The sequence below is a fragment of the Thermobia domestica genome, chromosome 1 (assembly GCF_964235325.1).
Source record: "Thermobia domestica chromosome 1, izTheDome1.hap1.1, whole genome shotgun sequence".
Taxonomy (NCBI): Eukaryota; Metazoa; Arthropoda; class Insecta; order Zygentoma; family Lepismatidae; genus Thermobia; species Thermobia domestica.
Genome location: NC_137454.1, coordinates 1,343,669 through 1,366,766, shown reverse-complemented (window position 1 = coordinate 1,366,766; position 23,098 = coordinate 1,343,669). Strand labels below are relative to the sequence as shown.

General features: G+C 36.7%; 1 protein-coding gene across 3 annotated transcripts in view; it reads right to left on the bottom strand.

Annotated features, from left to right (window-relative positions):
- Positions 1 to 9,817: 9,817 nt before the first annotated feature.
- The window catches only part of gudu (Armadillo repeat-containing protein gudu), a 71,677-nt gene continuing 58,396 nt past the window's right edge, over positions 9,818 to 23,098 (bottom strand). For 2 of the 3 annotated variants that reach the window (XM_081754372.1, XM_081754373.1), the window contains 2 exons: positions 14,174 to 14,395; positions 9,818 to 10,585 (listed from right to left, as the gene is read on the bottom strand). In XM_081754372.1, coding sequence (XP_081610498.1) covers positions 10,454 to 10,585; positions 14,174 to 14,395 — 354 coding nt within the window. In that variant the 3' untranslated portion in view covers positions 9,818 to 10,453. The remainder of the gene's footprint in view (positions 10,586 to 14,173; positions 14,396 to 23,098) is intronic. The other variant, XM_081754375.1, reaches the window with a different exon arrangement.

Here is a 23,098-nt window from a genome sequence, read left to right as displayed (position 1 = left end):
TTCGCGCACACCTTGCGCATGTTCAAATGCTCCGTCACAATTTCATGAACCACAGTTTTTGGTAAATTTAACATCTGGGCAATTAAACGAATACTTAGTCGACGGTCTGAGTTCAAAACTTCGCGCACACGAGTCACATTGTCGGTGTTTGTCGAAGTCGAAGGTCTTCCAGCACGGTCTTCATCGGCGACCTCTTCCCGGCCCTCCGAAAAGGCCTTGTGCCACCGAAACACACCACTTATTGCTAAAGCATCATCTGGGTAAGAATACTTGATCATATAAAATGTCTCTGTCGAAGATTTACCGAGTTTAACACAGAATTTAATCGCGTACCTCTGCTCTAACGAACGCTGCATTTTCGGCTTGCACCACTCACAGAAACACGTCGCGCGAAAAAGCCTGTCCTGACTCTCCTTGTGCTCGGAGACAACTGACCAGACGCTCGTTCGTTAGCTAGGAACGCCATCTACCGGATCCAGTCGGTGCGCGCACGCTCCAAAGTACAGTCATGGCGGAATAAAATCAGTCCTATTACTTCCCGGACAAACCCTGTACAAAGTTTCATGAAAATCGGTTAAATTTGACATAAAAGGGCATATCCGTCATAAACTATAAGATCTAGGTCAAAACTTATATTATTATTCGTAATCAGCATGTTCGAAAACCCACATATACCAAGTTTCATGCAAATCGGTTGAAATTGACATGGAAGTCCATATTCTCCATAAACTACAGTATAGAACTTGTGTAAAACTACTTACGTAAATTTATTTTTCTCCTTCGTCTACTGCTGCTATTACTGCTAATTCTTCTTCTTCTTCCACGACTGCTGGTACAACGGGTCTAGGTCAAAACCCCCACACTCAAGAAATATCAAAACGCCCACACAAACGGTCATATCCCCCACACAAACGGTCATATCCCCCACACAAATGGACAAATCTCCCAAATACACGAACAGTCATAACCCCCACAGCCAAAACTCCCACACTCAAGAAATGTCAAAACGCCCACACGATCGGTCATAACTCCCACACAAATGGACAAATCTCCCAAACGCACGAACGGTCAAAACCCCCACACTCAAGAAATGTCAAAACGCCCACACAATCGGTCAAAACTCCCACAAAAATGGACAAAACAGCCACACATAGCAACGGTCATAATCCCCCACATAAATGGACAAAATCCCCACACAAATGGTCAAAACTCCCACATGCAGAAATTGTCACAACTGCCACACAAATGGACAAAACCCCCACACAATCGGACAAATGCCCCACACTCTGAAATGATCGTGATTGCACGTCTTTGTTGCGGCTCTTTATGACGCCCACTTTAATGTTTCTGTCATTAGAAAACAATGCAAGAAGAATAGTTGCAACATCAGTTTAAGTGGAATAAAAATGTTATTAAAAAGTACAAGGGCAAGACATGCAACCAGGATCATTTCAGAGTGTGGGAGATTTGTCCGATTGTGTGGGGTTTTTGTCCATTTGTGTGGCAGTAGTGACAATTTCTGCATGTGGGAGTTTGTCCATTTGTGTGGGGGTTTTGTCCATTTATGTGGGGATTGTGACCGTTGCTATGTGTGGCTGTTTTGTCCATTTGTGTGGGAGTTATGACCGTTGGAGGTTATGACCGATTACCAGTGAGGGGGTTTTGGCTGTGGGGGTTATGACCGTTCGTGTATTTGGGAGATTTGTCCATTTGTGTGGGAGTTATGACCGATCGTGTGGGCGTTTTGACATTTCTTGAGTGTGGGGGTTTTGGCTGTGGGGGTTATGACCGTTCGTGTATTTGGGAGATTTGTCCATTTGTGTGGGGGTTATGACCGTTTGTGTGGGCGTTTTGACATTTCTTGAGTGTGGGTGTTTTGGCTGTGGGGGTTTTGACCGGTTCCCGCTACAACTACTAACTCTTTTTCTTCTGTCACTGCTAGTTCTTCTGCTACTCCGCTGGGCTTGGACTCTTGAGATTTTTTTTCATTTTTATTAGAGTTTTCATATAACTTTTTGTACAGAAAATATACGCGAGAAGAATTATTTAAATCTTTTTAATAAGTTCCTTTGCAATTTACTAAACAATAATTAAAAACTTAAATACTCTTTTTTAAATATTTTAATATAATACATTTAAAACAATACCAAGTTCCCTGTAAATATAATAATCTTTTATGATAAATATTGTTACAAAAATATGCCGTACTCTTTTACAAAAAGTCCAATAAAAAAATAGCGACTTCAATTTTGTCAGGTCTAAGTTTTCAATGTTATGAAGCCTTAAAAAAATGTGCTCGTAAAAGAGAACAAATACACCCCATTATTCTATGCTATGTTAGTAGCCTTTGCTATGTGACATAGGGAACTGCGAAACTAGGTGTTCATAATCTTATGTAATTTCTGCTATAGTAAATAGGGGTTCAAAAAAGTGCTCATAAAAGAGAACGATTTTCATGGGGTACTTAATTTTCCCTGGTTGGATCGTACATGCGTCATGGCATATCGTGAGACACTGAGAAATCGAGTACATGCTGTCAGGAATCACTGAGAAAAATATGCAAAAAAAAGGGGGGTCCACATCTAGACCCTGGGCCAGATCAGTAATTTTTATTCTTCTTAAATTGTTTAATTTATAATTTTGCTTTGTTTGTTTTCAATTCGAATAACTCAGTGTGCCACAATATCAATTTCAATAGACTGCGTAAATATATTTCTATTTTATGGTTGGTTGTATTATTGTGTTTCCAGTCCGAATAGTTCAATGTAGCAGACTACTTTTCAGGAAGAGAAAGTTACATATATTAAACATACTGTAGTTATTTTTCTACTACTGTATGTTGTTATGATTACTCTATATGCATTATTCAAAAGTAGCTGTCCTGCCATTGCTTATCAAAGTTTTACAAAGTAATACTAGTAATACTAGAAATTTTAATCTAAAACCACACACAATCACACTTAGTTTCTGTAAGTTGGCCACTTTTCAATGGAACAGCTGGTGGCCAACATAGACAGGCTTCACTGTATTAACCAATGGTACAAGAAAATATTTGAGACACGTTTTAAGCAAATAATAAGAAATATCGTCGGGCCCAGACGATTTTTTAGTCCATGTTTTTGATAACCGATCTTATTTCTAGGTATGTGGTAGGTATTAAGAATATAGATTTAGAGTTGCTCCATAATTTTATGTTAGTCTTTCCGAGCTCAGAATTAGATGAGTATGTTTTAGTGTTCAGTTAGAATCAGGTGAGTTGGCAAAATATTCATTAAAGGAGCAGTTCGAGTTAAAAACAAGTTTGGTGCAATAGAAAGAGTAACAAAAAATAAGAGACCCGTATTTTTTATATCTTGATAGGCCGTCTCATTGAGCTTCTACAGACATTTGTTTTTGATGAATCGTGAATGGTGACGTCACTGGTGGGATACGCGAGAAACTCAATGTGAGTCAGCAACCACTTCCTTGTATGCAGCTGATAAACCTTTAATAGTGCATTGGATTTAATAGATTGTGTTTTGGATTTGTTAGCAGTCTTGCTCTGTGTTGAATTTTTGAGGGAAGTTTTTCTTAGTTGTTTTTCCTATAGCATTAGCATAAAAAAAAAAAGAGTAGAGAGAGAGCAGTAATTACGTTTGTTGTGCGAAACAGTGTTTCTTCCAGACATGTTTTTAGAGTGGCACTGTCTCCCAGAGCTCTGAGAGATTCCCCCGGAGGAGACCAAAATATTACGTCTATAATGTAATAAATATAATAGTACTATGTAAAAATAATGTGCCTCTCCGAATACTAAATGTCTCTTTGCCCCCCCCTCCCCCCGGATTTTTTTCCCTGAAAGAAACACTAGTGTGAAGTAGAAAACACGTGTTAGTACAGTGCGTGCTGTGTCTGTGAAGTGAAATAGAAATGCCTAACACCTGCTATGTTTTCGGTTGTAATTCTTGTGCAATTGAAGCTAAGGACGTAAAGTATCTTTTCTTACGTTTCTAAGTCGTGAGAAATCACCAGATCGATATAAATTATGGCTCAAGAAAATCAATGGGAAAAAATCTACCAAATAAAATCACTCGTGTTCCAAACATCTTGAAGAGCCTGCCTTCGAGAAGTTTACTAAAAGAAAAGTTAATACCAGTGGCGGATCTAGACTGGGGCTGGGGGCCTAGGCCCCCCAGTTTTTGAGTGACAAAATTGATTTAAGCTATTATTTAGATATTTTTGAAAGTTTTTAGTAAACATGATATACATATCATAGTCTGGGTTCTGACTCCCCCCCCCCCTGAGTTTTTACCGTCTAGATCCACTTCTGGCTAATGACAGGAGAATTATTTACACGCAAACTGAGAAAGAATGCTGTTCCAAGTATATTATTGAAAGGTTTAAAATCCGAGCCATTGAACAAGCACTGATCTATGTCCAGTTACCAACGTACAAATATCGTACAAGACGCAATTGACGGTTGTAGTCAAGACGAGGCATTAGAGGGTAATAGAGACAATGTCACTTATGATTCTGAAGATGAATGCATGAATGATTAAGAAAGTACCCAAGAATTAATCAACAACTTTGATTTATAATCCTTAGAAAGCCCAATTTCAAGTAATAATGAGCCGAAAACTATATCAACGCTTTTACTACTAATGAATTAACAATTATTACTATGAGTATTTGATTAATAACAAACACTATAATGTTACTTTAATAGCAAAGCGAAGGGAAAGCATTAGGGATATGATTAGTTCTTTTTATTATTCTTATTATTTGGAAGTTGTTCAACAACATTAAAGTTGAATTTCACAGCTTTTACAATAACATGTCGATTAGCACTTAGTTTTTTATTACGCTGATTTATCAATTTTATACGTTTTACTCAAATCACAAATTACAGTTAAACGATCAACTTCACAATTATTACGATTCACAGCTCCTAGGGGCCGCGGTGGCTCAGTGGTAGAGCGTTCACCTCGTGGTGCTTGGAGTCCCGGGTTCGATCCCAGCCCCCGCCAAGTGAACTTTGTGGTGGACAAACGCCGTGTGCGTAGGTTTCCTCGGGGTTCTCCTATTTCCTCCCACTTTCTTCATTCCACCATTTCGTTCATTATTCATCATCAGCGTCTCCTTTAGCCTAATCGGCATAACCGTGGGACGTAAAATTCAAAGATTTCATTTTTTCACAGCTCCTAATTTAACTGGTACATTCAGTAACTATAAAACACTTGCAAACTTGACTTTAAATTTTTCACTATAACAATTATATTCTTAACTTGAGTTTTCCATCAAACGACGCACCAGAATTTAACGAAGGAAGGGTGTAATCAAAGTGCATATCTTCCCCCATTCCTTACGGTCAGTGGATTCAAGAAATAATACGAAGCGTGACAGCACGACATGAATCAACTCATTCATCTGACTGCGCCACTTGACAGTGGGTACGGTAATAGTAATAATATAAATGACAAGGAATTGTCCAGATAACAACATTCCTTCTGTTTTCTTTTTAAAAAAATCACAAGGCACACAATTCTTCAAGTATTCTTAGTTTAGTCTCAATTTATAACATGTCTTGGGGCGCCATCGATTGTAAACATTGTAAACATAAGATAGAAAAGTTTTATGACGTCTTTCTTCATAATGCTCATTACGAAATCATCGTCTCACTATTAAGACCAAACAACTTCACAGATTCTTTTACTAGTGATGTTTCACAAAGACAGTGGAACAGACTCTCTTGATACTGATATCACATATTGCTGATAATGATACAACATATTTTCAAATCCCGAGAAAACACACGTAGTGTTTGTCAACCACAAAGCGCACATAGTACTATTACCATGTTGTGTCCACATTTCCCTGGTAGAGGGTATGCTACAACCATAACTCTGGCAACACCAGCTAGTTAAGCTCAGTGCCGTATCTTCAATATAGACGGTTAAAAACCGAATTAAAAGGAAGACACGACAAGGCTGTTCAAACCAAGCGGTTCCTCTTGGAATGGTGACCCACGAAAAGAATAAACTCAAATCTGTAACGCCAGAGTTCGGGACGGAGTCAGTTACAGTACGAGCCTGGACTGAACGAGGAACCACGAAGGAGCAGGAAAGGTGAGCGTTCTACCAGTGATCTCTCTGGCTCTTCTGCCTGAACGTATCGAAACCACATTTCTGGTGTAAACTGTAAAAGAGATCGAGTGAGCTAAAGGAAACGGTCATGATAAGAAATGAAATGATGGAAGGAAGGAAGAGGGAGGAAACGGAAGAACCCCGAGAAAACACACAAACATGTTTGTCCACCACAAAGCCCACTTGGTGTGAGTTGGATTCGAACCAGGGACCCCCATGTACCAGAGGTGAACGTTCTATCACTCAGCCACCGAGACACTTGGTCATTTTCTAGACATTACTGCTGACAAATGGAAAAATCGAACAAGTGTTGAATATCTTTACGTTATCTTTTCCCAGACTCTTTATGGAAAATAATTAACTTCACGACTAACTAGAGGCTCTACCACTGAGCCACTGCGGCATCCATTCATATTGAAATGTTTTATAGGTAGAGTCAAAAATAACGCTCCAGGCGAGTCTTTTCCCCTTCACCAATTTTATTATAAAATTCCAAAGTACAATGTCTGATTTACAAACAGTAAATAGTAGTGTCTTTCTTCTTATTGACCAGATGAAGGAGATTGGTGTTCTGCACGGTGCCCCTTCTCTCAAAGCAGTTTCCAAGGCACCTGCAAGGTTTCAGTGAATCTTAAAGGAAAACCCCCTCAGCCCAAGGCAGCTTCATGAGATTTAGTTGTGGTGAGGATCCCTAGTCCAATGCGACCTCGGGTTAAGGTAAAAGGTGTACCCCTAGTCTAATGCGACCTCGGAGCAGGTGTAGGTTAGTTGATCAGTGGTCAGACTGATGGCAAGTTCTTCCGTGGTCCCTCTTTTATTTATCCTTTTCGGGTGGCTCGTCCTCCTTCGGATCCTGTCGTGTGGTCCGCCTCCTTTCGGTTTCCTTCGTGTCTTCCTTTTTAGTGTACCGTCTGCTTTTGTAAATAATGGCACGTGTTGTTATACATGTGATTTTGTTGTGATGTGGGGAACCTTACACCCCTCTCACTGGAAAAAATAATCTGCAAGATTATTCGTAAAATAAAAATACATTTCTCGTGGATGAAAGTTAGTTGCACTATAACACTGATACATTTCAAAACACTGTAAAACACTATAATACACTGTAAAATCACTCAAAGAAAACTTGTGATATATATGTAATGGTAATAACATTATGTTTCTGTCCCATCTAAGCAGGATGAAATTAGTCACTATCATCTCCCTCAGAGTGGGCAGAAGTGCCATATCTGTAGTTAATAAATATATACAAGCTCACTAATGGTTGGTATTGATCGAGGATGGTGTTTACTAAAATCGGTGTCTATGTTGATGTCACATCCGGTACTTGTAGTCTGTGTCGTTTTAATTTCAATCTTAGTAGTAGGTGGTGAGTTGTCTTTCTAATGGTAAAGATATATCTAGACGTTTAGTAAGGCTTTTGTTTGTATAACGGGATGAGGCACAAAGAAGTTATTATTATTATTACTAGAATCAAGGAAAGCAGAATTATTGGTATTAGAATCTGGAACATTTTCCATTAAAAAAAGAAAATAGAGAACTTAAATTTTTGGTCACTCTGTGTAATGTTGTTTAATTTTATGAACATCCTGTATAAGAAAAGTGACGTAATAAGCAATCATATAATTTGTATTGAAGAAGCGTTGTTGGAAACAAGAGAGTATTGTATTTCGATCTTGCATGGATTAATGCCTTTTTGAACTAAATAAAAGATAAAAGAAATGTTGAGTTTGTAGATTGCTAGCTCGACGGAAATACTGAAGCAGCGAAGTTGAATAACAGAATGAGATCTGTAAGTGAAATAAAAAAATGCGATTTTATCGGTGTTAGTGCATCTTTCTGTTTTTCTTTTTTTTCTGCTCCCGGTCCGTCTTCTGCTGCTGGTAAGTGCTTGGAAGTTTGTTATATCCTTCTATTTATTCCTATGTCTTCTTAAATTTATATCCCTTCACTTTGGTCATTGTAATATGGTTTCAAACGGTATACCGAAATTTCTTTAATTCTTCTTCGAAATTTGGAAGGTAGTTCCACACGGTACAAATTTGGGTTTAATTTCTCTAAAATTCTTGCCGGTCCTTCGTAATGAGGGGTAAAATGTTCGGGTAAACCATGTTTTCCTGTAGGGAAATATACTAAAATAAGATCTTCTGGGTTGTCAGGTGTCTGTTTGTGGCGTTTGTCGTCAAACTTCTTTTGTTTGATATATGCCTGTTCCAGGTTGGATGCACTTTCTCCCTGATTACTTTTAATTTATCCCTGTCAACTTGTATGTGTTGCTTAGATTCTAGTGTGCATTCTGTCGGGATCCTAGGTTCGTATCCAAATAATAAAAAGCTCGATGAATATTTGATTCCACCTTGTATATAAGTATTAGTGCCAAAAATAACGTGTGATAACCATTTCTCCCAATCCGTATCATACTCTTGTACGAAAAAATTTGAGACAATTTTGTTCGTTTGCTCTATCAGTTCGATCGAAGTGTGATTATATGCTGGCGAATATTTATAAGTGGAATCGTACTTCTGCGCTAGATGTTGTAGACGGGCGGATCCATGTACTGGATGTTGGTCCCAGTACAATGTCGTAAATTCTCCGAATGTTAGAATGATGTTATGTTCTAAAAATTTCTCTGTTTTCGGCATTTATTGCGTCCACTGTTTTTGCGACTACGTAACGTGTAGCTAATTCTGTGGCTACTAATATATATTTATTTCGTTCCTCTTTGCTTGGGAATGGCTCCAGTTCGTCATACACCTACGTTGTTGCTATATCTCCTACAGGGTGATGCAGTAGTTCGGCCTGTTTCTTTTCTGGTAGCTTTTTTTAAATTTCTGACAATCTGGGCATGTGCGTACTTTGTGAGCATGATAGTTTTTAAGGTGCGGCATATAAAATTTCTTTATAGCGGTTATATATGGTTTGGTAAAACCAAAGTGTGCATTTGTTGCTTGTCGGTTATAAACCACAAGTTGGCTAGAGACTTAAGTATACATGAACTAACTAAAAACTAACTCTATGGCCTATGGAACCCGGAGGTTCAATGCCGCGTTCACAAAAGCTCTCCATCGACTTCTATCCTTAGCCAATTGGATCCAGTTTCTACTTTGTATTCTTATCTCTGCTAGATCCATCTGCGCCTAAGTTTTCCTAACTGTCGTTTTCCGATTGGTCTTCCAGTCAAGACTTTGAAAGCGTTTCTACTTTCTTCCATTCTAGCTATATAACCTGTCCACCTAAGCCTCCTAGGCTTGATGACCCTAACAATGTTGGGAAAACTGTACAAAAAGTATGTAGTTCTTCGTTATGAAGTTTCCGCCATTCCCCATTCCCGTCCGGGATCCGTTCGTCTCAGGATCTTGTTCTCAAATACTTTCAGTCTATGTTCTTCCCTCAGAGTAAGTGGGTATACATAAGAGATGTAATAAACCATAATCAGGATGATTTTGTTTCCTGTATAATATGCCGTCAATTAAGACAAAAAAAATCTTGCCGATCTAACTCTGGAGATTTTGTCTGGTTCTTTTTCCTCTAAAACAGAGATGATGTCTTTGTAATTGTCGTCTTTACGTTGTTCTTTTGCTATGTTTGGTACAAGCAAACATAGCATTTTGTAAATAATGTGCTTTTGTTGTGATGTGGAGATCCTTACAATATATTTTATCTAGTTATGACTTTTAACAAATTGAAATCAACACAAATTTTATATTATACTCTCTTTATTGCAAACTATCATTCTGCTTAACAAGTTTTCAATTCTTGTCGTTCAAATGGTACATATCAATTATTTTTCGTTACTCAAAACAAAAGTGTTGTATTGAAATGCATTCTAAATTGAGGAAAATTATGATTAATAAACTCATTTAATTTTTAAGGCCTAAATAATAAATACATATTCTTGGGCATTATACTTCCGTGAAAATATAAAATTAAAATAAGTAATCATTTAATTAAAATATAATATCATTTGACCTGGATGGCACTTGCTAATAGTTCATAAACAATTAGATAATATGACTGTGTTGACGAAAAGAATACAGTTTGTGTGTAAAAAAATAAAATTTACAAAAAAACTCTGTACATATTATTAACAATAACAAATAAATATATGTCGTTGTTGTACATTTGATGCAAATATACACAACATAACAAACAGATTTCACTACTTCTCATAAAGTTATAAGAATACTACTAGTGTAACTGAGTATAAAGAAGTTGTATATTTAGCGCTAAGAACAACCTCCTTAGCTTATATTAGAAACGTGTTTCAATAATTAAAAAAAGGAAAAGAAAAGTTTCTAGTCTCTCCACTCAGAAGCATATAACGAATGTCTATCCTAGATACTGTTCAAGGGTGGCGTAGGCTTATACTTCTCCGCTGCTAAGGCCAGTCTTCGGATGTTGCTCAGACAACCAGCGCACGATTCTTGCAGCTCCTCATCAGTCGAACCAATCATTTCCAGTAAATACTACCCAAAGAAAAAAGTCAAATAAATAAAATAAAATAAAATAAAATAAATTTTATTGTACTCTGTTTAAATCATATATATCCCTGACACACTACACAGGAATATCAAAGAATATGTAAAAATGCGAAGTAGAATTAAACGAACACAGAAGATAATGAAAAATTTGGAAATTTTAACGTTAAAAAGTATATTACAACTTTAGCAGCAAGTTTTATTTCATAACAGTATCTCTATATGGACTTAACTCTTCAATATTTACGCTGAAAACAATATGCGTTGATCACGAAGATAGGATGAAGTTTCTTGAAGGTTATGGTGGAGAACTGGGATTTAAAAATTTAAATACTGCATTGGAAGAGATAGTAATCCTGATGAATGGTTTGTAATAATGATGATTTATATATTTAGCATTTCGAATCCTACTGCTTACTTTCTTGCATAACCTGAATATTCTACAACTCTTATCGCACGCGTTTTAAAAGTGAAAATCGTCATAATATTTCAAGACCTGAAGTCCTGGTGTTATTGTCAAAACCTTCACTAAAATGCTATAAAAACTCTGGGCATTTTACAATAATTTATTCTATACGATGCTTTATTCTATAATTTTTTAGATTTTTTTTTCTGCTGTGGATGGTGACAAGACCAGTAGTATAGGATTTCTTATCAACAGAAAACTGAAGATCTATAATTTGAAGAAGATAATACGTTTAATAGAGTAAAAAGAAGACTTGTTATCAAACTCTCACAAAGGAACTACACAACAAACTTTTGTGGAAACGAAGTGGAAGCATTCTATGAAGAAATAAACAATGTTTCATGGTCGAAAAAAAAATGTTGTATGAAAATTCGACACTACTTCGGTGCGAGCGGTCCCGGGTTCGATTCCCGGTGAGGACACTCGGTCGAAAAAGTGTATAAAGCTTTTACAGGCCAGCCATCCTGAACGAGGTTTTCCTCATTCACACCAGGCAAATGCCGGGGTGGTGCCTAAATATAGGTCCCAGGCAGCTTCCTTCCTTCCCTCTTCCCGGATAGTGTGCTCGCCGAGGGACATCATCACTCATACATGACAGACTAAATGGTCATAGCTGCTGAAAGCCCAGAAATTTAAATCCTAAATCCTATTTCGACGTTACACCCGGACAGCAAAGTCAACTGAAAAATTAACATGTGACTTCGGATATTAAGAACGAAGCGAGAATAACGTTTTAGTTTGAAGATGTACTTTTTTATTTCCTTCTCACAGCAAATTGATTGCTGATTGCTGAAGAAGAAAAGAATGGTACAACCATTTCAAAGGAGAGGCAATACCACAGAAGATTCAACAAGTATACAGCAGATACACTACAGCAATGAACCGGAAATTACACATCGTAAAGATTTACAATACAGTATGAATCTGCTGCAAGGAATCGCATATAGCTATTAGGAGTATAAGGTGATGGAAAACGGAGTCACATTAGACATACTAAAGGAAGCAGTGAAGAAGTAGGAAAGATCCTAGTGCACCTTTATGTTAATTGTATTCGAAGAGAGACAACCTGATGACATTGTTGTCCCTATAAATATTACAGAGCCACAAAATATAAAAGAATATAGTACTCGCTGACGCTGAAGTTTTAAATCTCACTACAAAAGTTCACAGCTCCTTTCGACAACATTGAAGAACGTAACTTGAAGAGCAATGAAATTAGGTTGAAAACGAATATACGGAAGGCGAAAATGATGTTTAGCAACTTTAAAAGAAAGTTACGGATAGAAACGGGAAATATGCAGTTAGAGAAAGCAAGCACCTATGTCTACCCGAAACAAAATATTTCTGTAAATAATACTATTAATGACGAAATAACCAGATGTATTAACCTACGGTGGAGCGCATCGAGAAGAAGTTCCATATTAAAAAGTACAATGCTGGTTGATCCCTTGTATCACCTGTTGGAAACGTCGTGGTCAGAGTACTAGTAGATCCTAACATTCAACGCAACGGGATTGGTACACTTGTCCAGACGTTCCCTAGACTCGCGAGAAGACTTCTAAAAACGCTGCACCTAGAGCCCAAACCTCAACGTCTGTATACTGAATAGTGGTGGGCGCAAAAACAGGTTTTTCGATTGTTGAAAATTTTCAAAACCCGGTTCCGGTTTCACCGAAACCGGTTATCAGTTTTCTCCAAAACCGGTTTGGTATTTCACCGAATCCGGTTTAGGTTTTCTTCAAAACCGGTTCCAGTTTTTTTTTCCAAAATTTATTCTATTTCTGACCAGAATAGTGTTTCGTTGTTCTCCGGAAACCGAATCCGTTTCCACAGAAATAGTTTTGTGTTTTCCAAAGGTTTTCACCGAAACCAGTTTCGGTGAAAAAATCGAAACCGGTTTCGGTAAAAAAAGAACGGTTTTTGGAGAAAACCGAAATGTCGGTTTCCGGGTTTTCTAAAAACCGGTTTCTATTTTTAAAAACCGGTTTTGCCCATCCCTAATGCTGAACCCGCGTAAAAGTAGCACTGTCGGTCCGCTGAGGTGCTGCGTAACGCGCAGAAACTATACAAAATTTACATTGCACGGTCTATTTTATCATCTGTGTCTAACTCTTGAATAAAATGAATAAACCTCGTATATTTACGCAATGAAAATATAAATTATTATATGAATTTCTATTAATAGACTTGATGACTGATGATATATTGAGTCGGATAACTGATCTGATTAAAACATTTATATTTAAAAGTGCTTTGGTTCATAATGTTCAACATATATTCAACTTACACATAATAATGGTCTTCAATGGAATGTCCCGCAATACAACCTTGACCTCACACCTAGCGACTACCATCTGTTCCTGTACCTAAAGCAACATATTGGTAGAAAACACTTTGACGACGACGATGAGGTCAAAAAACATATCACAACTTGGTTCGAGATGCAGGCGACGGATTTTAACGATTCTGGGATTTAAACACTTGTTTTGCGTTTGAACAAATGTTTGTTTAACGGTGGCACTGATTTGGAGAGATAGCCTCTGTACCAGTGTATCCAGGGCAGCTTTCTTTGCGTTCAATACATTTCTTGTCTATCTTAGTTTTCACTTCCCTGTCAAGCCTCGTACATACAAGACTTCTTATTAAAATAGTAATTTTAAATTTTAAATTTCAAATTTAAATATCCATCAATATTGTCAAATAGTGCTTCTGCACCATTTCTTTAGGGATATTTAAAATAATAGTTTATGCTGGTTTGATAGTTTATTGTATAATTTTAGTCCTTCGAATAAAGCTATGTAATTTCATTTTGTTAACCGAACATTTGGTTAAGTACAAATATGTAGATGTCGTATCACATGAAAATCAGACAAAAATTTCATGGGAATATAAACATGAAGCTGTTTCCACGATAATAATTCCGAAAATATACCTGCTCTCTTCTGCTCATAAATAGTATTCTACGAGTATTCTTATTATGTAGAAGCGTCAATGCTTGTAAGAGGAAAATAAAAGGTTTTTGAACTTAAGTCTAAATACAAAAAAAAAAAAAAAAAAAAAAAAGTAGGTTTACTATAAAATTTGAATAACATATTATATATAGAACGCACCTTGACCACGCCAGCCTTGTGCATGAGCACACAATTGTTGGAATCCTTGGAAAGTTGATACAGAGCATATGCTGTGTTTCGATGCACCAAAGGATCCTTGGATTGTAAATATTTAATCAATGGCTCGATTGCTCCGTTTTTCCCAAAATTATGACAGTTGGAGCCATAGTTGCAACAATTGCCTATCGCCAGCGACAGGTATTGACGCAGCCTATCATCAGTCTACAAAATTCGAAAGTTAAAACATTTGACCAATAACTACATAGTTAATTTCACATCGGTCATAGTACTGGGAGACTCAAATGAAAACAGACGTGCGCTGGAGGTTCGAAACTGTGCGCAGTTGTTCTCAAAGTTTTCAACAATGACTCCAGTGGTTTGAAGAACAACAGCTGGCAGCACTAGCTTGAGCGCTATACGAAGATGGAGCAATATGTGTTTGCACCATGCTCCCTAACACAATTTTAAAAGTTTTGTCATGTGGATTTGACCTTTTCCTACTTAAAAAAAAAAAATGTTTGTTTTAGAGCATCCTAGCACTGATATCGCCATTTTCACACTTCTGTCCTTCATTTCTTTAGCATTCCAATCCAGTGTTGCCACTGTCAGTCACTTTGTCATGATTACTGTCACTGTTACATTTTTAAAAAATCGCGCGCTTTTTATTTAATGCTTTCATTTGACTCTCCGCACATACATGCTAAAAAATCACATATATTCAAATTAGATAGGCAATTACAAACAAAGCAACAATTTTGCGATGGTTTAGCATAATCGTATCAGAATTAAGGTCATGAGAATTTCTGTAGATTCAAAACTTTGAACTGGGTCATAGCAGTTGCTACTTCTGTTATGTATCTATTTAAGGCTGCTGAGTACTATAGAACTCTTATTCAGGGTTACCATCAATCGTTGTTTACCCTGACATATCCTCTTTTTGTAGGATTATGCAATAAGGAAGTCTAATTACTTCCACAAAACATAAAAATAAACAGGCAGTACAGGAAGTGTTTGATAAATGTAGATCTCACTTCAAAACTTTTTTTTTATTATTATTTTTTTTTAAGTTTAACGTCTCATTATTATGCTCCAGGGAGAAGGAAGACGGTGATGATGATAACAAACGTAACGGTGAAATAAAAGAATTGGGAGTGAACGGAAGAACCCTCGAGAAAACCCAAACACACAATGTTTGTCCACCACAAAGTTCACATATCGTGAGATTGGATCGAATCAGGGACTTAACGCAACAAAGGTGAGTGCTTTGCAAGTAAGCTACCACTTCAAGAATATGGATCAACTGTAAAATACTAATTAAGGAAATGTATACATTAATCTATTTTGATTGTTTCCAACCTAAAATTATTCTTGTGCTTGAACTTCTGTTTCTGTAAATCAAAAAACAATGATCGTGGCTCGGAAATAAGAAGAGAACCCTGATGGCAGTGGTAAAACACTCATCTCTTATGCGAAAGATTCTATTTCGATCTAGGTCAGTATTCCGCAACCGATGTGCTCCGGCAACGAACTTTTACCTATGGTAAGAAATTAAGTTTCGAGTTATTGATTTTATTTATAGCTGAAACGTTGATCATGCTTCTCATAAACAGATGGTGAAAACAGTCCTGGCTTCAAAAAGTGCTAATGAAATTTCAAAGATTCCTCTCTCTGCTGACACAAGTAATCACCGATTTGATTTTCAACTATATTTGTGTGAACGGGTCTCTCGACAGTAATTAAAATTAAAACATCGAAGAGGGAAATATTCAAATTTTGGTCGATGAAGCAATGAGACTTGTATTGTCAACGATTTCTCCACGGATCAGCTGCATGTGTCCAGTTCAGCAGGCATAAATTTAACACTGAAGAAATAAATAGAATTATTTAGTTTAATAGTATTGTAATAGAAAAATGTATTTTCTATAATAGGAACAACTTCAAATGTGGAGCTTACATCCGTTGCACTTCTCTCTCATAATAAATGTTAATCCATGTTGACAAATTAATAAATGCACGTTTCGGTTTCTGTTTAGTAATAATAGCAGTAACTTTATATTAAATAAAATATCCTAATCCTAACTCTATATAAAACTACATGAACTGACATAAAATAACGTGTACTTCTTGTCATGGCCATTGCGTGGGTTGTAAACGCCTGGGGCGAGAATTACTATAATCTCATGTTTTAGGTACTTAGGTACTTAGAATGATTGCAGCTTCTCGGGACTAACCTACAGGAAAATTGATAAAAATGAATATTTTAAATTTTTAGGGGTCTATAGGGGCGATGAAGAAATTCCCCATGTTATTTAAATGGGCTTTTTTGGACCTATAATGGTACTTGGAATTGGATTTAATTCGGTATGCTTGTACGTTTTCATTACCGTTACCTAACTAAATGGCCAAAAATAAAAATCTCCAACTTTGAAGTGGTTTTATAGGGAACTGAACAATCTTTTCTATGTTATTTATGTGGGACATCTTCACCCCAAAATGTTTAGGCACTTCCACCAGAATCAGAACGATGAAATTTGACATGATTATAGCCTTCCGGTACTAATTCACAGAAAAATTGCCAAAAGTGAATAATTTTAGTTTTTAAGGGGTCTAAAGGTGGGATGAAGAAATTCCTACGTTATTTAAATGGGCGTTTTCTTGGGATACAAAATCTTATCTTTTAGATAGTTGAAATAGAAAAAGAAACTTGCAATTCCATAGAATTGTGGGTTTAAGAGGTTCGAAACCGTAAGTCGAATAAATGCGGGATCTGGGGAATCGCAGTATAATACTGTTTCGAGGAAAATAACAGTTTGGCGTGCAATATGTTGAGTCATGAACAATTTCGGCTGTGCTGCGAATAGAAATAGATTGAGGAACACTGATCTTGACTATGATCAGTGAACTACATCGTGCACATGTTTTTCTAAAATACTTCTGTTCCTACCAGTCAGTCGTTTCATTATTTTTTTTCACCTCACTCACTTGGATGGATCAACGGTTTACTTTACCATACAGAGCATAATGTGAGACATTAAACTAAAGAGTTCAATTTTTCATTTTTTTTAAAATCAGTTTTCATGGTTCTCAAGCCTTGCCCTTTTACTTCAAAAGACAACTTTCATATACCGAAAAATCCAACGCAGAAAAGGTATGGTCTTTCCAATTCAGTTAGGAACGATAATATACAGAGTTAGCACATTCGTTTTGAAAAGACTAAATTTTCAAAAGTATTACATGTACACACATGAAAGATATGTGAAAAGAACCATAAACTCACCAAGTTTACACATCTTCTATAAATGTTCAAAAATATATGTGCCCTATTGGCAGGGCCGGCCTTAAGCCGATTGGACCGATTGCTCCCAATCGGGCCCCGCGTTAGTGCCGTCTACTCTACTGTACAGTCTAATCTACTCTTCAGTGCCATTTTAACAGCATATTAGACCCAGAGGAAACAAGTGTGTTATGGTCCTTATGACTAAATTTTGCTACTAATGCCTGTCATTCTGCTAACGGGGCCCTCAATGCTTGCGGCGCCTTCGAGCAAGTTTCTATGGTACCGTTAAGAAGCTCTGCTACTGTTGGTTGCCAAGTACACACAACAATATATTGCAATACAGGTAATACACCCATAGACTCCACAAGGAGTCGATCAATGTGTCCTATAACCATCATACGCTTAACAACTAACCAGTTTAAGGGGATTCTCAAGGTCAAATTAGGCCAAGTATACAATCTCTACTAGTTAGTTGTGAACCTAGGGCCCCGCAAAATGTTCCCAATCGGGCCCCGCACCTCCTAAGGCCGGCCCTGCCTATTGGTGACACGACACACGTCCAGACGATACTCGAGCTCATTCTTTACATTTCGTAACATAGTCCTATCAATTGTCTGCACTGCAACACTGATGCGTTCTATGAGCTCCACTAAGGATTGCGGTAGTAGGGGTACGTAAACAACGTCCTTAACGCAACCCCAGAGGAAGAAGTCGCAAGGCGTTAAATCAGGAGATCTGGGAGGCCAGGTGCTTTTCCCTTTACACAAATAACCAGTGACCTTGAATTGCCGATTCCACTGCAAAATGCTTTGTTTACATAGCGGTTCTTTTGCATACTCTCTTCTGAAAGCACGTTGCACAGCTATAACAGAGAAATATCTGGCATATTCAAGCATACAAAAACTTTTTTCTTGCTTTCCCTTCACTTCGGACAGGTACTAATCTCGTACTGCCACACTTGATCGGAAAGATAATGGACTCGTGCTGCCACACAGTACAAACTTGGTGAGTTTTTGGTTCTTTTTATATATATTTCATATGTGTACGTGTATTATTTTTGAAAATATAGCCTTTTCTAAACAAATGAATCATTTATGCTAACCCTGTATACAAGCTAAGGCATAAAAAACAGAATGTTTTATTAAGAGATTAATAACTATCATTATTAAAAAGTTTAATCTTCTTAACATAAATAGTAAGAAATTAAATTTGAACAAATTATCAAGTAATGCATTAATTTCACAAATTGAAGGTGCATATCCGCTTTAAAGAACCATGCAGTTTAAAGCATTTAAAAACAGCCAATAATAAGAAATATTATCTAAAATTTTTATTGCAGGTCTTGCCAATAAAGATAAAGCTTTTCAAGCAGTAAATTTGCATATTTTAGCTTCGATTTTAAAGCAAAGAGAAAGCACTGTTAGCCGTGCAGTTTGTGTGTTCTGCTTTATTTCTAGTTAATTCAGTTTTTTAGTTTTGATAAATATATATGATCAAATGTAATAGAATAAAATTTAGATACTTCATAGATTTCTTGTTTTGGTGACAGAAATTTGTGGTTTTATTTTTCGCTATTACTTTGGGGACACTCTGCATACAATTGTGAAGTATTTAAGTGGTTTTATACAAATTAAATTCGTTTTAGCGAATATTCACTACTTTGTTTTTAAGCTGGAGTTGCAGTTTTTATTTATTTTATATTAAGTATAGGGGACAATAATTTTTTATTGGCTAATGCAGGACATTTTCTAGAAAATATAACTGCACCTCTGTGGTTACTAAACTATTTTTAGAGAGTAACATTATTAGAACAATATAAATGCTTCTACGCATTCATTCACACATTCTATTTATTTTCTAAGAGAATTTATTGACAAAAACTCTCAAAATTAGGATTAATTTTCATAGTAACTCTGTATCACCCTATACATATGCTGATTTTTATTTACTTTGACTTAACCAACTCTAACTCCATGGCCTATGGGATCCGGAGATTGAATGCCGCGTCCGCAAGAGCTCTCCATTGACTTCTGTTCTTAGCCAACTGGATCCAGTTTTTACTCTGTATTCCTATTTCTGCGAGATCCATCTTACTAACTGTCCTCCTATTTGCGCCTAGATCTTCCTAATAGTAGTTACTTTGCTTTCATTTATTGTTGCTACTAACACTACATCAGCTCTACGTTAGATCTAACAGTTTTCAGATGCAATTCTGTTCACAATATCTTGGCTCCAAATCACCACCGTGGCTTTGTCTAATAGTAAGTTCACTGACTTAAAACAAGGTGAAATAGGAAAGAAAATCATCAGAAAAATCTATAAATATGAGAACTCTTAGAAGCTTATCATCATCATTTTGACACAAGAATTATCCTCCCTAAGATCGTTCATCAATTCCATTCTACCTTTGATAATATCTTCTACTACATTCGTAAGAGAACATTTTGATCTCAAATAAATTCTTCAACAGTTTTCTTTACCCTTTTACCTATTTGGTCGATTGTTATTCTTTCACCAACTTTCGCTAATGCTTCGGTATTGGTTTGTCGTTTCATATATTCTTCTCCATATCCACATTTACAACGCTTTTATAATTTTTTCCCTTATTCATATGATTCGTGTGCAACAGCTATGCTTCAGCTTGTATAATAAAACTCCTTACGATACATTTCGTAGTTTGACATATTTTTTCTTTCATATTTGTTTTATTTGTCATTTAAATTTCATAATTTCACTAATAATACTGTTCCAGAATCTAAAACTACTCACGGAACTCCATCATGACTAAGCGGTTAACATATGCGCCTTTGTCGTGGGAGGCCCGAGTTCGATTCCCGGCGGGAGCTCATGTAGTTCGAATCCCACGTTAAGTTCTAGGTCCACGTCTCATATTGCCTCGCTGCTACACGGGACAATCCAATCGAAAGCTAGTCACCTGTTTTAGTTCCTTTGAATGACCACTTCTCCCATTGTTAGTCTTTTTAACACTTATCCTTTACAGCTCTGCCTGAAGTTCTCTATTGCCCTCTTGATGTTCATATCAGAGTCCGCTATAAGAGTTCTAGGCATCAGCTCTAACGCGAATATATTTAACCCTTCAATTAAAATCTGTCTTCACTATAAAGACTCTTCTTCACAATCTCTTCTGAATAGACATTGAATAACGTTGATCAAATGCCACAGTCGTATGGGATCCTCTGTCATTTCTTTCACCTAGTCTAATTTGCATACTGGTTTATGCACGTTCCTTACTAGTCTCCAACTCTTCCATCCCATCCCAACTTTCTTCAGCATTTTCATTACAATATCTCAAGTTCGGTTGACATTCTTCGCCACACTTGACATTATTAAGACGAGTTTCCTTTAACAAAAAGATAACTTGAATTTCTGGCGAAGATTACTACAGGCAATTAACTTAAATAGAGTTGGATCAAGAAGGAATACAACTTCTACAACTTCTACCACAGTTCAAATATCAGCCTCTAAATGACATAAAGGGCATCGAGATATTTCTTTCTTCCCTTCTTCCTGCAAGTTTTCAATTAACTCGAGTAAATATACTACTAATCCAAACTGCTTTCCTATTATTCGTATTGCCAAAAGCTGGCTTGGTCTTGAGCAACAACTATTCAAATTTGTCTTACTCTTTCTTTTTGGGGAAAACTAGGGAAGATACTGTGGTAATTTCTAGTTGCCTTCCATATTTACTGCAGTAATATTCTTATATTTCCAAAAATATTGATGAAAGACTAAGTATACTGTATGAACTGCATCAGTAAATCTTTACAAAAACAAGAGGGAAATCATCAAATTAAATCGGAAATAAAACGAAACTTAGATTAGTATACAAAAATTAATCAGTCTGTTTCTCACAATTAAAAATGATTAAGAAGTAAGTACATTATAATAATAAGCTTATAAATATCGTTATAATGAAATTTTTTAAAAAAATAAGCAGAGAATATAAAGCGACTTTAAAATATTTTAAACTCTGTTGTCAAATTTCTTCCAAGCGACTGAGTTTCTGTCAAATCAAAGTTGACATCATGCAATTAAATTGAAACTATAGACAGCTCGATTCAACGTTTTGATAATCAAGAGGTGCCTAAATAAGTAGAACATGAACAGATGTAAAAGTAATAACTAACTAACTCGACAGTCTATGAAACCTGGAGGTTCAATGCCCCGTTCACAAAAGCTCTCCATTGACTTCTATCCTTAGTCAACTCGATCCAGTTTCTACTTTGTATTCCTATCTCTGCGAGATCCATCTTAATATTAATCTCCCATTTGCGCCTAGATCTTCCTAATGGTCGTTTTCCGTTTGTATTTCCAGTTAAAACTTTGAAAGTGTTCCTACTTTCTTCCATTCTGGCTACATGACGTGCCCATCTAGGCATCCTAGTTTTGATGACCCTGACAATGTTTGGTAAACCGTATAATTTATATAGTTCCTCGCTATGAAGTTTCCGCCATTCCCGCTACTCTTAGGTCTGAATATTCTTTTCAGGATCTTGCTCTCAAATACTTTCAGTCTGCGGTTCTTCCGGCATGATTATAGTTTTATATATTTTAAGTTTCAAATTCCTCGACAGAATTCGCGATGATAAAAGGTTTTGAGCTGAATAATAACACGAATTTCCTGCTTTTAGTTGACATTTAATTTCTTCGTGAATATGGCTTTCGTCTGTTCATATTGATCCTAGGTATTTGAACGTACCCGCTTTATCGAAAGTATTTGTCGAAGATATTATTTGATATTTTAACGCATCCATAATTTGCAATATTACGATCTCGACGGACTTCCATGTATTGTAGTAAAAGTAACACAAATGAAATGAAAAGTTTGTGATGTAGAGTTGGACCTTAGGTGTTTTGGACCCCATGTTAAACCGTAAGTCCACGTCTCACATAACCTCAGTGCTGAAGGGATGCTAAATTCCAGTCCAACCAACTACTTTCAATATTCACAATACTGAACATTTTTCATCCGAAGTGACAATCCGATGCAGGAAACTTTCCCAGTTATTTCTTACACTCAGAGAACTGCACTTCCAGAATACAGTTTTGTTGGTCAGAGAGCTCTTTCGTGGCTAAGCGGTTAGCGTATACGCGTTTGACGTGGGAGACCCACGTTCGATTTCCGACGGAAGCTCATGTGGTTTGGATGCCACGTTACGCTTCTAGGTCAATGACAGCCTCGCTGAGGAAAGGGACCCTAAACTCAAAATCAAATCAAATCAAAATCATATTGGTCAGTGTCAATTCATATGTCACCATGATCCCATTTACACCCTAACGACTGAAGCAAATGTCGAACTACAGTGATATGGTGAACGCCTATCTCGTTTGCAATATCATCAACACTTTTCCGAGGATCTGCTTCCACAATATTCCCGAGAAGCTCATCGGAACATGATTTTGGTCAATGACTACGGGTTCATTTTGCAATGCTGTGTCACTGGAATTAAATTTAACTAACCAACGGTGAATGTTACATTCATTCACCACTCCTAGCCCAAATACACTGTGTATGTTTTTGCGGTTGCTGCACAGTATGTCCCAGTTTGAACTCATAAATGAACTTCAATTGCCATTGTAGGTTTTCCATGTTTTATTTCATCCGATCCTGTTCAACAACGCACTGC